The sequence below is a fragment of the Erpetoichthys calabaricus genome, chromosome 12 (genome assembly GCF_900747795.2).
Source record: "Erpetoichthys calabaricus chromosome 12, fErpCal1.3, whole genome shotgun sequence".
Lineage (NCBI taxonomy): Eukaryota > Metazoa > Chordata > Cladistia > Polypteriformes > Polypteridae > Erpetoichthys > Erpetoichthys calabaricus.
In genome coordinates this window covers 152,130,760-152,148,859 of record NC_041405.2, presented here as the reverse complement: position 1 = coordinate 152,148,859, position 18,100 = coordinate 152,130,760, and the positions used below count along the sequence as shown (strand labels likewise).

General features: G+C 42.4%; 1 protein-coding gene across 2 annotated transcripts in view; it reads right to left on the bottom strand.

Moving 5' to 3' along the window:
* LOC114662871 (nuclear receptor subfamily 2 group F member 6-like) overlaps positions 1–13,803 on the bottom strand; it is a 42,848-nt gene extending 29,045 nt beyond the window's left edge. The window contains exons 1-2 of one of the 2 annotated variants that reach the window (XM_028816580.2): positions 12,238–13,803; positions 3,964–4,284 (exon numbers count right to left, since the gene is read on the bottom strand). In XM_028816580.2, the coding sequence (XP_028672413.1) occupies positions 3,964–4,229 (266 nt within the window). In that variant the 5' untranslated portion in view covers positions 4,230–4,284; positions 12,238–13,803. The remainder of the gene's footprint in view (positions 1–3,963; positions 4,285–12,237) is intronic. The other variant, XM_028816579.2, reaches the window with a different exon arrangement.
* Positions 13,804–18,100: the final 4,297 nt, after the last annotated feature.

The following is an 18,100-nucleotide window of genomic DNA, read 5'->3' as shown; positions in this document are numbered from 1 at the left end:
GGGAACCAATCCTGGGCAGGGTGCCAACCCACCGCAGAATCAATGTAATAATAATATTAATTTATTTTAATAAAATTCTGCATGTCAAAACTTATTACTACACCACCAAACGTTTTTACACTACCTTGAACGTATTCCGCGATTAGTCCTTGAGATTTATTCATCGATATGGCAAAAGCCAAACGAACCGGAAATTGTAGCCTCTTTAAAATCAAATCTTTTGGAATCAGTAGGATTCTGCGAAATGAATTTCAATTGGAAGAGAAGCCAGACTTGCGTCTCGAAGATTCAGAGATTCAGCCACTAGGGCAAGCGAAAGTGAGTCTTCATTGTTTGTTAATTTGTTTTTATTTTTAAAGTTGTGTTTTTTTTTAATTATAGTTTTCTCAAACAAAACTTTATTTTCCGGGTGGCATGGTGGTGCTGCTGCCTCACAGTAAGGTGACCTGTGGTTCGCTTCCAGGGTCCTCCCTGCGTGGAGTTTGCATGTTCTCCCAATGTCTGCGTGGGTTTCCTCCCACAGTCCAAAGACATGCAGGCTAGGTGCATTGGTGATCTTAAATTGTCCCTAGTGGGTGTGTGCGTGTGCGCACCCTGCGGTGGGATGGCACTCTGCCCAGGATTTGTACCTTGTGCCCTGTGCTGGCTGGGATTGGCTCCAGCAGACCCCAGTGACCCTGTAGTTAGGATATAGCGGGTTGGAAAATGACTGACTGACTGACTTTATTTTCTTCCCGGGCAATGCCAGGTATTTCAGCTAATAATGATGATGATGATGACAATGATAATAATAATAATAATTCTATACATATATATTGCACTTTTCCATAGTGAGTGTGGAGCCACTTCAGCCACCACCAATGTGCAGCATCCACCTGGGTGATGCGACGGCAGCCATTTTTGTGCCAGTACGTTCACCATACTTGAGTTGTTAGGTGGTGAAGGGGTGAGAGAAGTTAGACAATTAGAGGCAGGAGATGATAAGGGGGCCAGAATGACTTGGCTATTGAGTGCAATTCAGCCTGGATGTTGCGATGAACCCTGCTCCTAAAAAAGGGGTCTTCTATGACTACAGGGAGTGAGGATCACAGTTTTACATCACATCTGAAGGATGGTCCCATTTTTACAGCACGGTGTCATCACTGCACTGGGGGCCTTGGCTTCCACATTCAGACCAGAGAGTAAGCACCACAACTGCAACCCACCCCCCGATGTCATCACCAACACCACCTCCAGCAGCAACCCAAACTTTTCCTAGTAGATGGCCTCCCATCCAAGTACTGTCTGAGCCTGAACGTGCTTAGCGTCATGTGTATGAGAAATGGAAATTGGGTGTGGGTGTGTAAGGGTTCCCTTTGATGATGATGATGATGATGATTATAATAATAATAATAAAAAAATAATAATAATTATTATTATTATTATTATGAGGTGGATTGGCGATCCTAAATTGTCCCTAGTGTGTACTTGGTGTGTGTGTGCCCTGTGGTGGGCTGGTGCCCTGCCCGGGATTTGTTCCTGTCTTGCGCCCTGTACTGGGTGGGATTGGCTCCAGCAGACCCCCATGACCCTATAGTTAGGATATAGTGGGTTGGATAATGGATGGATGGATGGATTATTATGATGATGATGATGATAATGAGGATAATAATAATTATCCATCCATCCATTTTCCAACCCACTGAATCCGAACACAGGGTCACAGGGGTCTGCTGGAGCCAATCCCAGCCAACACAGGACACAAGACAGGAACCAATCCCGGGCAGGGTGCCAACCCACCGCAGATAATAATTATTATTTTTATTATTATTATAACAATATTATTATGAATATTATTATTATCATTGTTATTATTATACAATGAGTTTTTTTCCCCAAACTAACAGCTAAAAGCAAATGTAACAGTGGATTCAATAAAGGACTTATTACGGTTTTGTCCACTTCCAAACAGTTGAATTTCCTAAGAACGAAAAGTCGTGACTGCCCTTTTTTTACAGATTTGTGCTGCGTTAAGATCAAAGTTTAGTTCGCTCTCAACTGTTTGTTTCCAGATATTTGCATTGCTCAGCCATCTCCACTGTCTCCCCTTGTAGTTAAAGTTGAGAGAGTGGATGGTGGAGAGCACCTGAAATCTAGTTATCTTTGTGTTCGCACATTGAGCCTGGTGAAACGCAATTTCGTCCAGCTATGCACCTCTTGTTGTATGGATTAAATGACAATAAAGTAAATTCATTCATTCGTTTATTCATTCTTTCTTTCATTCATTTTCATTGCATGATCCAAAGCCCATTCAAGACATTTTAAAGAACATATGATATCTGACAAGCAAGAGGAGACCATTCAGCCCTTCAAGCTTGTCTTTTTAGCTAATGTCGTGGAAAACAATAAATCTTTCCTCCATCTTCAAAGACGGCAGTCACGGAGCCCACATGAGAATACAGAACTTTTCTTTACTTGCACAGAGTCATGCAGAAATGTTTCAGTCCACGGAGTAAAGCAATCAATTAAACAATTTATCTGCTTTTATACTTTTTTTCTAACTACCACCACCTCATCTAATCATCACGTCATGCAACTCTTAATATGCTGAACTTTATCACCTCCTCCAATCAACTAACACCACCAATAATTTCTGACTCCTGTCGATTCTCCCAATGATTCTGAACATCGCTTTGTGATTGTCCCATTGATCTCAGCGCCGCTTTATAGGGGGTTGTTTGGGCTTTCCCACCAGTTTATCCCTGTTTATCTAAAGGGGTGTTCATTACTTATTTAACTCATTCTAACCTTGGTAAATTACGCTGGTAGCTTCTCTAAGACAAGACGATGAGGCAGAGACCTCACATGTTTTCAGCTTTAAGTTACATTTTCTTTAACCTTGAGTTACATTCAATCCTTTTCCTTGTGTTTAATAATTCATTCTGTTATGGCTTCATATATACAGTAAATGCTTGCAGTAAACTGTAAAAGATTATTATATATTATCTAAAGATTCCATAGTGGTAGCCCAGCTGTCACAGTATCTCATCCAGACAGAGTCATGCGCCAACATACAGCTCCACTCGGGACTGAAAATTTGGCTGTATGTCTGTCACAGAGTGAACTGTGAGGCAGTGTGGGTTTGGTGTGGGTCACATGTGCGCATACGTTAACTACTCTTAGAGGACAGCAGAGACCAGCGGCCATTTGAACTTCCGCTCAGCTGTCGTCTCGCCGCTCACTCCTCCTCACATGTAGCACTTTAGAAATGCCACAATCAGCTGTGCTCCTGAAACTCCTCTGGGGAGCCGCCTGTCGTTCATGTGCCAGTGCTTCACTGCGATCAATCGATACTACATAGTGGACAATCCCACTCTAGGCATTCACGTGTCGGTGCTTTGCGGTTTTTGTTACATCAAAGCTTCATGTAGTGTGGTGGGATTTAAGAAATCGGTCGTGAATGGAAAGTAGCAGCTCATCTATTATTCACAACTGCTCAATCAGTAAAAAAAACATTTAGCGGGAACATGGGTCTTAAGTATGAAGAGCCTCAAGTTCGTCGGCCATAAATCGTCACATGACTATACTTCTTAAAGGCTGTCATGTTTTTCTTCAACTACTAAATAAATTAATAATAATAAATTTTATTTATATAGCGCCTTTCCCATGCTCAAGGGTATTTTGTGCATCATCTATTCCTCCCAGGATAAAAATAATGGTCTCCTCATTGTGAAGCACAGTGCTGCTGTGCCACCTTGTTGTCCAAAGGAAAGAAACAAAGCTCTGAATGTTAGCCTCCATTTTGACCTCCATAATGACCATGTCCATCTCCTTTTATAAAGACCTTCAACACTTTATCATCAAGTCAGAACTGATGGGCTTCAAACCTGATGAAGAAGTCAACCTTAGGTGCAACGTTATCTACTTTTCTCCCTTTCTTATACTTTATATAACCAAAAAACTTCAAAGTGTGCACCGTCTTACCTGCAGGTATAGTTGAGGTTGCGTCGGATGCTCCTCTTGAAGAAGCTTTTGCAGCCCTCACAGGTGAAGACTCCATAATGTTTCCCGCTCGACTTGTCCCCGCACACCACGCAGTCCACCACACAGCCCTTGTCATCCTCTCCGGGCTCCACATCACTGCCACCGGCCTGAGGGGACCCATCGTCGTCCTCGCGCAGGTACCCCTTATCTCCCAGGCCATTTGTGTCTCCGTTTGGGTCACCCCATCCGCCGCTCACCATGGCCATCTCTCTCCCCTGAGGAATTGAAGTGCAGTCCTAGAGATCCAGCACGGCTCCCCAACTGGAAAGAAAAATCATCTGTGTCAGGGTCTTGGTACATTTATTAAGATGGTGGACTCACACTGCCCACATTTGACAATAAGGACGGTGACACTGTAAAGTATGAAAAGTGTAATATAAAATTAAGAGTTGTAGGCTGATTCTTATGGTTGATGTTATTGAGAGCCTTGTCACAGTCTTTATGGATGCAGGGGTGTAGAAGGGTGGCGAGTGGTGGGGGTTCATGTAGGTCATTTGACCTACCACCAAACCACTGGTGGTAAAAAAAGGAAGCATAATAAGCAGTTAGTGTCCATAAAATACTAAATATACAAATGAAATATACAAATTAAAATTTCTGTCGCGTACACGAAGAGTCTTTAGAGTCCTGGTGCTCCCTGTTTTGCTCAATGGTTGTGAGTCATGGACGCTATCCAGTGACCTGAGATGAAGACTGGACTCCTTCAGTACTGTGTCTCTTCAGAGAGTCCTGGGGTACCGTTGGTGTGACTTTGTGTTGCTCACAGGGTCCTGAATGAAGCACATGACCTGCATTGTGAGGGAGCGTCAGTTACGGCACTATGGCCAAGTGAGGCGATTACCCAAGGGTGATCCGGCTCGTAGGATCATCATAGTTGAGGACCCAAGTAGATGGACCAGGCCAAGGGGATGCCCACGTAACACCTGGTTGTGGTAGATAGAGGGTCGTTTCCTGAGCATGAGACTAGACTGCGTGTTTGCCTGGGGGGTTGCCAACCAGGATCCTGAGCTGTTTTATCGTGTGGTGGGCACGGCAACACAATGTACCAGTGCAGGCTCTCCAACCGGACCTGACCTGACCTGACCTGTACATGACAGAAAATTCTACAGCCACCATGAATCAGCTTCTTTACTCATGGTGGTTTCTTTAGAGCAACTGGTGGGTTTTTTCCAAATGGGGTGAAAGGAGTGAAAGAGGAAAAAACAAAGCAAGGAACGGCAATTCCAAAAATCAAAATGCGAGCATCTCCAAGTTCTACGACAAACTGCCATTTTATAAGTCGACTCCCTTGGGTTGCAAGGAGTCGAGGAAGCCGTGAGGTAACATTGCTGCTAATATTCTGCTAGTTAACTCGAGTTCGCTACTGTTGTGACTGTGCCAAATGATCAAATTTGGTTGCGTGTCCCCCGCGATTTAAAAAGACCACTGGACTGTCAGAGTCAGGGGGTATAACATTAGGTTGGTGATCTCGATTGGCAGGAGCGGATGGAACACCACGTGTACCAAAACTGAATGTCATTCTGAAATAAGGGTGGCTCAGTGGGTAGCACTGCTGCCTCGCAGTTAGAAGACCTGGGTTTGCTTCCCGGGTCCTCCCTGTGTGGAGTTTGCATGTTCTCCCCGTGTCTGCATGGGTTTCCTCCCATAGTCCAAAGACATGCAGGTTAAGTGCATTGGCGATCCTGAATTGTCCCTAGTGTGTATGCCCTGTGGTGGGTTGGCACCTTGCCCGGGATTTGTTTCCTGCCTTGCACCCTGTGTTGGCTGGGATTGGCTCCAACAGACCCCCGTGACCCTGTAGATTAGGATATAGCGGGTTGGATAATGGATGGATGGATTCTGAAATAAATAATCTCATGAAAAAGTGTAACAGTATTTATAAATAAGTCATTAAATTTTGAAAGACTGAAACAATTTGTTGTCTATTAATTAACCAATCATGTAGTGTTTATACAGAGCCCTCCATAAGGTTTGGGACCAGGACACATTTCTTCATGTTTACCCCTCTGCTCCGACAGTTTAAAACTACAAATCAAACAATTCAGACATCGTAATTAAAGTGCACATTGCATTCTTCCATTGAAGGGGATTTTCCCACATTTTGGTCGCACCACACTTTTTCTACACGGCCCCCCCCATTTCTGGGCACCATAATGTGTGGACACAGCAATGGCAGGAGTGTTAAAGTCGTTGTCATATTTAGTTCTTTGTCGTATATCCCTCACATGCAACGGCTACTTGAATTCTGAGATTCACAGACATCACCAGGTGCTGGGGGTCTTCTCTGGTGATCATCTGCCAAGCCTCTCGTGCAGTCATCTTCAGCTCCTGCTTGTTTCGGGGGGTTTGTCCCCTTAAGTTTTCTCCTGAGCATATGGAAAGCCTACTCAGTTGGATTTAAATTGGGTGACTGGCTTGACCATTCAAGAATTTTCTATTTTTTAGCTTTGATAAACTCCTGTGTCGCCTCAGAAGCCTGTTTGGCTCATCATCTTGTTGTAGGATGAAGTGCCGTCCACTGAGTTTGGAGGCATCTACTGGGAATCGAGCAGATCAGATGTTTCTACACACATCAGAATTCATTCTGCAGTCAGAAGTTCCATCATCAGTGAAGAGAAGCATGCCAGGAACTGTGGCAGCCATACATGCCCAAGCCATAACACCCCCAGCACCACCATGTTTAACAGATGAGGTGGTCTGCTTTGGCTCTTAGGTGGTTTCTTGTCGTCTCCACACTTTGCTCTCGCCATCACTCTGATGAGGTTCATCTTTGTCTCATCTGCCCACAAGACCTTTTTCCCAGAAGCCTACAGGCTCTTTGAAGTCCTTTTTATCAAACTGTAATCTGGCCATCCTGTTTTTGGGGTCTCCATCTTGTAGTGTGTTCTCTGTGTTTCTGTTCATGAAGTCTTCTGCTGATAGCCATCTATGACACACACATCTCCTCTTAAAGACTGTATATGATCTGTCAGACAGGCATTTGTTGTTTTTCTTGACCATATTGAGGATTCTTCTGTCCTCAGCAGTGGAGGTCTTCCTTTGGCCTACCAGTCCCTTTGTGATTACTGAGCCCACCAGTGTGTTCTTTCTTCTTCATGATATTCTAGTCAGTTGATTTTGGTCATCCTAAGGTCTTCCTGATGTCTCTAATGGTTTTATTCTTGTTTTTCAGCCTCATGATGGCTTCTTTGACTTGCATTGGCACAGCTCTTGCCCTCATGCTTATCAATGACAGCTGCAGACTTCAAAGGGCAGAAGCAAGTCGAGGTATCTTATGGAGCCATGAAACCCACCTGAGGAATCACAAACACCTGTGATGCAAATTGTCCCAAACATTATGGTGCCCTGAAATGGGGGGACCGTGTAGAAAAAGGGTTGTGTGACTGGAATGTCTGCAGATCCCCTTCAATAAAAGTCTGCCATGTGCACTTTAATCACAAAGTCTGAATTGTTGGATTTGTAATTTTAAACTGTGGAGCAGAGGGGGAAATCAAGGAAACAAAAATATCTTTTTGCCAAACATTATGAATGGCACTGTATATACAGCAAAATATTCATTGATTGATTGATTGATTGATTGATTGAATGACAACAACAACAGGTTAAAAGATAATAAGCTATTTTAAAATGTGCCCTGAAAAAGTCCCACTACGAAATATAAGCAGTCTTTAAAAATAAGGTAATATTTAAATAAATCCTACCAGAGGCAAATTACATTAGTGAAACTGAGTAAAACACTGACGCAGCACTTCGTGATACCAAGTAGTGTTCATAATTAGTATCAGATTGTGTGTTCTTTCCTACACATATTTGACAAGATTGGTTTATTTATGTAGTAAAAAACACTGGCAGCATGTTGCTTTGGACTGAACACTAATGTCATACAGTTTAAGGAATCGCAATGAGAGACAAAGCCAGGCACTGAATATAATACAATACATCTATCTATCTATCTATCTATCTATCTATCTATCTATCTATCTATCTATCTATCTATCTATCTATCTATCTATCTAAACACAATTTAATTACAGACTTGCATTTCAAGTACTGATCTCTCCCCTTTCTTTCTTTCTTTCTTTCTTTCTTTCTTTCTTTCTTTCTTTCTTTCTTTCTTTCTTTCTTTCTTTCTTTCTTTCTTTCTTTCTTTCTTTCTTTCTTTCTTTCTTTCTTTCTTTCTTTCTTCAAAATAGTGACATTCCAGGGGAACAAAGTAGCAGGACCCCAGACAACGTTTAACATGGATCTGGATGAGATGTTGGGAAAGTTGAGCTATCAGCGAAACAAACGGGCGTACATGGACTGCATGGTCTAATCTTGTTAGTCAAGTCTCTTATGTTTGTATGAAGAATATCGTAACATCTTTAGATAGATAGATAGATAGATAGATAGATAGATAGATAGATAGATAGATAGATAGATAGATAGATAGATAGATAGATAGATAGATAGATAGAGTGAGTGCATCCGGAAAGTATTCACAGCGCATCACTTTTTCCACATTTTGTTATAATAATAATAATTCATTACATTTATATAGTGCTTTTTTCAGTACTCAAAGCGCTATCCACACAGGGAGGAACCGGGAAGCAAACCCACAATCTTCCAGTCTCCTTACTGCAAAGCAGCAGCACTACCACTGCGCCACCTGTGACAGCCTTATTTCAAAATGGATTAAATTAATTTTTTTCCTCAGAATTCTACACACAACACCCCATAATGACAACGTGAAAAAAGTTTACTTGAGATTTTTGCAAATTTATTAAAAATAAAAAAACTGAGAAAGCACATGTACATAAGTATTCACAGCCTTTGCCATGAAGCTCCAAATTAAGCTCAGGTGCATCCTGTTTCCCCTGATCATCCTTGAGATGTTTCTGCAGCTTCATTGGAGTCCACCTGTGGTAAATTCAGTTGACTGGACATGATTTGGAAAGGCACACACCTGTCTATATAAGGTCCCACTGTTGACAGTTCATGTCAAGAGCACAAACCAAGCATGAAGTCAAAGGAATTGTCTGTAGACCTCCGAGACAGGATTGTCTCAAGGCACAAATCTGGGGAAGGTTACAGAAAAATTTCTGTTGCTTTGAAGGTCCCAATGAGCACAGTGGCCTCCATCATCCATAAGTGGAAGAAGTTCGAAACCACCAGGACTCTTCCTAGAGCTGGCTGGCCATCTCAACTGAGCGATTGGGGGAGAAGGGCCTTAGTCAGGGAGTTAACCAAGAACCCGATGGTCACTCTGTCAGAGCTCCAGACGTCCCCTGTGGAGAGAGGAGAACCTTCCAGAAGGACAACCATCTCTGCAGCAATCCACCAATCAGGCCTGTATGGTAGAGTGGCCAGACGGAAGCCACTCCTTAGTAAAAGGCACATGGCAGCCCGCCTGGAGTTTGCCAAAAGGCACCTGAAGGACTCTCAGACCATGAGAAAGAAAATTCTCTGGTCTGATGAGACAAAGATTGAACTCTTTGGTGTGAATGCCAGGCGTCACGTTTGGAGGAAACCAGGCACCGCTCATCACCAGGCCAATACCATCCCTACAGTGAAGCATGGTGGTGGCAGCATCATGCTGTGGGGATGTTTTTCAGCGGCAGGAACTGGGAGACTAGTCAGGATAAAGGGAAAGATGACTGCAGCAATGTACAGAGACATCCTGGATGAAAACCTGCTCCAGAGCGCTCTTGACCTCAGACTGGGGCGACGGTTCATCTTTCAGCAGGACAACGACCCTAAGCACACAGCCAAGATATCAAAGGAGTGGCTTCTGGACAACTCTGTGAATGTCCTTGAGTGGCCCAACCAGAGCCCAGACTTGAATCTGATTGAACATCTCTGGAGAGATCTTAAAATGGCTGTGCACCGACGCTTCCCATCCAACCTGATGGAGCTTGAGAGGTGCTGCAATGAGGAATGGGCGAAACTGGCCAAGGATAGGTGTGCCAAGCTTGTGGCATCATATTCAACAAGACTTGAGGCTGGAATTGCTGCCAAAGGTGCATCGACAAAGTATTCAGCAAAGGCTGTGAATACTTATGGACATGGGATTTCTCAGTTTTTTTATTTTTAATAAATTTGCAAAAATCTCAAGCAAACTTTTTTCACGTTGTCATTATGGGGTGTTGTGTGTAGAATTCTGAGGAAAAAAATGAATTTAATCCATTTTGGAATAAGGCTGTAACATAACAAAATGTGGAAAAAGTGATGTGCTGTGAATACTTTACGGATGCACTGTAGATAGATAGATAGATAGATAGATAGATAGATAGATAGATAGATAGATAGATAGATAGATAGATAGATAGATAGAGTGAAAGGCATGATATAAAATACCTCATATAAACTGTAATAATTTAGAAATCCTATTCATTCTAAGAAAGAAAGAAAGAAAGAAAGAAGGTCTCAGGGATTGAAATGCAGACCTGTGATAAATTGCTCTTTGTGAAAATAATATTAATAATAATAATAATAATAATAATTCTTTACACGTATATAGCACTTTTCTCACCACTCAAAGCACTTTTCCATGGTGAGTGTGGAGCCACTTCAGCCACCACCAATGTGTAGCATCCATCTGGGTGATGCGACGGCAGCCATTGTTGTGTCAGTACATTCACCATACGTGAGTTGTTAGGTGGTGAAGGGGTGAGAGAAGTTAGACAATTAGAGGCAGGAGATGATAAGGGGGCTAGAATGTCTAGGCTGTTGAGTGCAATTCAGCCTGGATATTGGGATGCACCCTGCTCCTTAAAAAGGGGTCTTCAATGACTACAGGGAGTGAGGATCTCAGTTTTACATCACATCTGAAGGACGGTCCCATTTTTACAGCAGGGTGTCACTGCTTTGGGGGCCTTGGCATCCACATTCAGACCAGAGGGTAAGCACCCCCAAACCCCCCCATTCTGTAACCCCCCCCCCCCCCACAGTGGCCATACCAACATCTCCTTTTTGCCTGAATGTGCTGAGCTTCTGGTGGATGAGCTCTTTCTGAAGTACATGTGGCATGGCTGTAGGCTGATAATGCCGCTAAAGTGTTACAGTACATAACTGATTGATTAATGTGACTAAATTGACTAAGTAAATATTATAAGCACACATTGTCGACTATATATACAGCACACATGTACATCCATAAAACACACTCTGAGACCCGCTACATCCAAGTCCAAGTTGGCGTGTCCAGGGTGGAGACTGAAGGACCACTCTTTATCAACGTGAAAGGGTAAAGCAGAGTGGACGGTGCCTGAGACAGCCTGAGGCGTACATAGCCAATCATATGATTAGATACATCAGAAACTAAAGTCCGTCCGTCCGTCCATCCGTCCGTCCATCCATCCATCCATCCATCCATCCATTATCTAACCTATTTAGACATTGTAGGTAGCAAAATGATTAGGGCTTTGGGCCTTAACCCCTGAGGTTGTGGGTTCAAATCCCACCACTGACACTGTGTGACCCTGAGCAAGTCACTTCACCTGCCTGGGCTCCAATTGGAAAACCAAAAGAAATGGAACCAATTGTATCATAAATATTGTAAGTCACCTTAGATAAAGGCATCAGCCAAATAAATAAATTTAAATATTTATTCAGCTCAGGGTCATAGAGACTCGCACTGTGCGCATGGCAGAAACCAGCCAGTCCATCTCAGGACCCATTCATCCACAGACCCTCATTCACTCATACTTGCATGCCCAAATTTGACCCTTAACCCCAGCCGTTGGCATCTTCACAATATTCATGACTTCACTCACATGGGGACCACCACAGCACCTATCCTGTACGAGAAAAGCTGGGGAATTTGGAGAAGAATCCATGTGTTTGTGTGTTCACCCTGGGAGGAACTGGCATCCTGCTCAGGGGTTGTTCCTTGCATGCTGGGATGGGTGACCCTTCTCAGAATAAGCGGGTTTAGAAGATGATTGGATGGGTCACTGGTCAGAATGTGCAAACTCCACACAGGCAATGCCCAAGCCAAGAATCTGAACCTTTTATGCCAGCAGTGCTAACCGCCCTGCCACCATACCACCACTAAACTTAATTTGTTAGAAATGTAAAGTAAACATTCAGGACATACTGCGGCGGGCGGGCACAGGCATAACGTGACCCTCATTCCCGGTCCGCTTTGTTTACCTGCCCCACATGTTCACCCAGACTGAATTCCCTTTGCTGCTACTTTCACAAACATTAGGAAAACACAAAGGCCCCACTTACCGTTTTCAGCAAATTCTTAGAAGGAACAGAAAGGGCCCGCTGACCCGTAGATCCCTGACGTCGCTGAGCAGCCCCCCAACACGCGGCTCTTGGACTTTGGTTGAGGCAGGGTGCCAGTGTGAAGAAGCGGATCTGATCCGTCTTCCACAGGAAACAATGAATTACAGCCAGGTCTTCCTGAGGCGAAGAGCCCGGCCTCTCTCTCTCTCTCTTTCTCTCTCTCTCTCTTTCTCTCTCTATCCCCCCCTTCTCCTGCACCGCTAAAGCCGAGGGGATTTGTTGTCACCGTCAGAGAGGCCAGTGAGGCCAAGGTGTCGCCTTCTCCTTTTTGTAGAAGCAAGGAAAACAAAAAGCACCCGACTAAAGAAACAAATGAAGCCGATTTTCTCCCCCTTTCTGCACCTCCGAGCTGAGCAAACAAGTTTGACCTGTTCTCTGCACCCAAAGTGGAGGAAAAACAATCAGTCAGCCAATGTGACTTTCACAACTTCTCGCCCGCTCCGAACTGAAAAGAACAGGGCTGAAGTGGGGTCAAAAGAGAGCTGAAGGAGGTCAAAGAAGATCCCAGATTTAGAATGTCCTTCAGTGTTTCTTCCCGGCATGAACAGAATGTAACGTCGCCTGACCAGGAGCAGTTGGCACAGCAATAATCCCGGGTGTTAAAATTGTTTATATCGAACGGTTCAATATTTCCCTTCCGTGAAAATATTCACACAAAATTTGGAACTTTTCGTTGCTAATCTTCACCCGATGATATCTGAGTAACAGTGAGCCACCCCAACAGAAAAGAAACGAAAGAGACGCAAATCTGTCAATTTTTCCTTCTTGCAGTTGCGGAAAAAAATTTCCCTGTCCCGTAAAATATAAGCGGCAGATAAACTTTATCCTGTATTTGGTTCGATGCACTTAAGCTTATAAAAATCGGAGCAGATTTTGTCCAGTCCTAGTTAAAAGAATAAAAATGAAATCCGGGACAAGAAAAGTGTAAAAAAAAAAAAATTGCCAATTTTTCGCAAAAACAAAATCTCCACAGTCCCGTAACAAAGTTTGTCAATAGTGGTGTGAGTAAATCTTTAAAGTTGTCCGTTTGAACCAGTAAGCCCTGAGAAGTTTGTTATGTCCTGGATGCGCAAAAAACAACAAAAAAAAAAAAATTGAAGGTTCTTTTTGGAAATTTGGGGTATTTTTTTTTTGATTCCAGATCAGGAGGGGTCTTGAAATAAAATCAAATGGCAGCTCGAGTCGACTCCCGTGAAAAGCAGCCTAACAGGGCCTCGCCTGGCAAATTTCTTCCACTCTCTTTCTCCAAGCATGAGGAAAGTTCGGAGAAGTGTTGTCTGCTCTTCTGCTTTTGGCTTCAAAGGGTGCCCCACCACTGCCGTTGTCCTCCTGTAGTTGTCCCCCTTTGTGGAAAAGGAGAGTTGAAAAGAGGGAGTAAAAAAAAAAATCAAGGAAAAGAAAGCAGAAATGGAGTCTTTCTTCAGCTGTCCGACAAGTCCAGGTTGCCTCTGCTTTCAGATCCCCCTGCTCAATGCTGTCTCTTCGGCCCCCCCACCCCCCCACCACAACCACCACCACCACCAGCACTACTACCACCTTCCCAAAACAAAAATGCAAAGTAGCCCCTCTGGCGTTGGTCAGGCCCTGCTACAGCCACAAATGCCTGGAGCAAAATGGGAGCCGGGTGGGGGGGCGGTGGGGGGGGAGGTGGTCAGGGCTTCAAGGCAGCCAGTCGCCAGTCAGATTCTGAAGAAGACGAAGAAAAAAAAAAATGACGAGGTGCCGGGAGGGGGTGACAGAGCTGGGGGGATTAAAAAAAAAAATGAAAGGCCTTCTCTCTTCCGAAGAGCTGAGAAATGAAAGAAGAGAGCGAAGGAGAAGAAGAAGTGGAGCTGAGCTGCTGCTCCTTCTGCTGCTGCTGCTGCTGCTGTTGTGGTCAGCCTGGCTGGCTCTGTCTCTGTGTGTGTGTGTGTGCGTGAGCGTGAGAGGGTGAGGCAGTGTGCTCGGAGATTTGACACTGCTATTCAAGCCCTCTGGTTGCCATGGCGCTCCCTGCCTTATATGGGCGTCAGAGTCAAAGAGCAGGGAATGAGGCTGCCCTTACAAAAGGAATGTGGGGAGGCTTCTTATGGCTTAGGCCCTGACCCCCAGCCCACATGCCTGTCCTGCTGCCTGCAGTCTCTTAACCCTTGCACGGCCGGCCCGGACCCACCGGCCAACAGCACGCTGCCATCTCACTGGAGTACACTTCATCTCTCTTTCTCTTTTTGTTGCTGTGGTGTGCCTGTGTTGTGTCCTTCTGTATTTATGATCCTCATTTTGGAATCTGTATTAATCCATCAAACACTAAGATTATATGGATAACAGTCATTTGGCAACCTCTCCTGCTGCACAGATCCAGTATCCTGGGATAGGGTCTCGAGCCCAGTCACCATCTGTATGGAAGTTGAATAAATGGACGGCCCATGCTGCTATGGGCTCCCAGTTTTCCTCTCATTTCCCAAACACATACAGGTTAGCTCAACTGGCGACTTTAAACTGGTTTAGGGGAAGAGAGAGGGTCCTGAAGTGGTTGCTGTCCTGTCCAGGGTTGCCTTTAGCTGTGTGGCTAATGCTGTTGTACAGACCCTGGTGACTATGAATTGGAACAAGCAAAGATATGTAACTTTCAGACCACCTGCTTATCTCGTTCAAAGGTATGAAGGGCAGGGGTCTGTCATACATTGGCACTTCATTTGAGCCAAAACTGGCAGGGACAAGGACATGGAATCAGTCCATTGATGAGGGCATCCGCCAGAGATAGACAGAAAGGCACTTTATGATAAATAGTTAGATATGAAAGACACCATGTAATAGATAGATAGATAGATAGATAGATAGATAGATAGATAGATAGATAGATAGATAGATAGATAGATAGATAGATAGATAGATAGATATGAAAGGCACTATATGATAGATAGATAGATAGATAGATAGATAGATAGATAGATAGATAGATAGATAGATAGATAGATAGATAGATAGATAGATAGATAGATGTAAAAGGTACTATATAATAGATAGATAGATAGATAGATAGATAGATAGATAGATAGATAGATAGATAGATAGATAGATAGATAGATATGAAAGGCACTATATGATAGATAGATAGATAGATAGATAGATAGATAGATAGATAGATAGATAGATAGATAGATAGATAGATAGATAGATAGATAGATAGATAGATAGATAGATAGATAGATATGAAAGGCACTATATGATAGATAGATAGATAGATAGATAGATAGATAGATAGATAGATAGATAGATAGATAGATGTAAAAGGTACTATATAATAGATAGATAGATAGATAGATAGATAGATAGATAGATAGATAGATAGATAGATAGATAGATAGATAGATAGATAGATATGAAAGGCACTATATGATAGATAGATAGATAGATAGATAGATAGATAGATAGATAGATAGATAGATAGATAGATAGATAGATAGGAAAGACACTATATAATAGATAGATAGATAGATAGATAGATAGATAGATAGATAGATAGATAGATAGATAGATAGAAAGATATATAGATAGATAGATGTAAAAGGCACTATATAATAGATAGATAGATAGATAGATAGATAGATAGATAGATAGATAGATAGATAGATAGATAGATAGATAGATATGAAAGGCACTATATAATAGATAGATAAAAGATAGATAGATAGATAGATAGATAGATAGATAGATAGATAGATAGATAGATAGATAGATAGATAGATAGATAGATAGATGAAAGATAGATAGATAGGAAAGACACTATATAATAGATAGATAGATAGATAGATAGATAGATAGATAGATAGATAGATAGATAGATAGATAGATAGAAAGATATATAGATAGATAGATGTAAAAGGTACTATATAATAGATAGATAGATAGATAGATAGATAGATAGATAGATAGATAGATAGATAGATAGATAGATATGAAAGGCACTATATGATAGATAGATAGATAGATAGATAGATAGATAGATAGATAGATAGATAGATAGATAGATAGATAGATAGATATGAAAGGCACTATATGATAGATAGATAGATAGATAGATAGATAGATAGATAGATAGATAGATAGATAGATAGATAGATAGATAGATAGAAAGGAAAGGCACTATATGAAAGATAGATAGATAGATAGATAGATAGATAGATAGATAGATAGATAGATAGATAGATAGATAGATAGATAGATAGATATGAAAGGCACTATATGATAGATAGATAGATAGAAAGATATATAGATAGATAGATAGATAGATAGATAGATAGATAGATAGATAGATAGATAGATAGATAGATAGAAAGATAGATAGATAGATAGATAGAAAGATATATAGATAGATAGATAGATAGATAGATAGATAGATAGATAGATAGATAGATAGATAGATAGATAGATAGATAGATAGATAGATAGAAAGATAGATATATAGATAGATAGATAGATAGATAGATAGATAGATAGATAGATAGATAGAAAGATAGATGATAGAAAGATAGATATATAGATAGATAGATAGATAGATAGATAGATAGATAGATAGATAGATAGATAGATAGATAGATAGATAGATAGATAGATAGATATGAAAGGCACTATATAATAGATAGATGTAAAAGGCACTATATAATAGATATATAGATAGATAGATAGATAGATAGATAGATAGATAGATAGATAGATAGATAGATAGATAGATAGATAGATAGATAGATAGATAGATAGATAGATAGATAGATATGAAAGGCACTATATGCTGGATATCAGAGTCTGGTCCAAATCCTGACTGATGCTGATCCATTCTTGCCTTTTTAGTGCTTAGAGTTGATTACAATGTGAGGGCTCCTTCTGCTTGCCCACCCTCTTTTGGGGAATTGACCACAGATTCTCAATGGCATTAACATCTGGGAAGTTTCCTGGCCACGGGTCCAAACTTTCAATGTCCTGATTTCTTGGCCTCTTCATGACATGGCGCTCCAGCATGCTGGAAAATACACAGATCATCATCACCAGATCATGCCTGGATTGTAGGGAGAGTTTGCTCTTGGAGGACGTTTCGATGCCATTCTTTATTTATTTATGGCCGTGTTCTTGGGCAGAACTGTGAGCGGGCCCACTGCCCTGGATGAGAAGCAAAGCCTACACATGGATTGTTGCAGGATGCTTCACTGTTGGCAACAGCGATACAGGACAGGGTAGCATTCACCTTTTTCTTCTCCGGACAATCGATTATTCCGACGTCCCAAACAGTTGGAAGGAGGATTCATCTGAAAACAGAATTTTGCGTGGAGTGGTGGCTCTGAGGTAGGGATCTACACTGGCAATCGGAAGGTTGCCGGTTCAAATCCGTTTGAAATCCCATAAACACCAAAAGGAACTCTACTCTGTTGGGCCCTTGAGTAAGGCCCTTAACTTGGAAATGCTCCGTCCTGGGTATGACGTTAACCTGCACCCAGTCCTACATGTAGACCCTCCAACCTGCAGGGAAAAACCTGGGGGTTGGTGGCAGAATTGGCACTCCAGCCACCATAAAAAACCTCCCACTGTTCCGTTCCATCTGAACTGGTGTGGTGTGGTGCTGAGGTGTCACCCGTTGCATGGCTGCACTCTGGGATCCTGAGTTGGTTTGTCGTGTGGTGGGTGCGGCAATGCGTTGTATCAGCGTCTGCTCCTAACCTCCTCCTCCTGCTGTCCAGTCCTTGGACTGTCCTGTAGAATGTCAGCCTGTCCTGTCCTTGATGTGTTTCTTGGCAAGAAGGGGCTTCTTTTCTGCCCTTCTTGACACAAG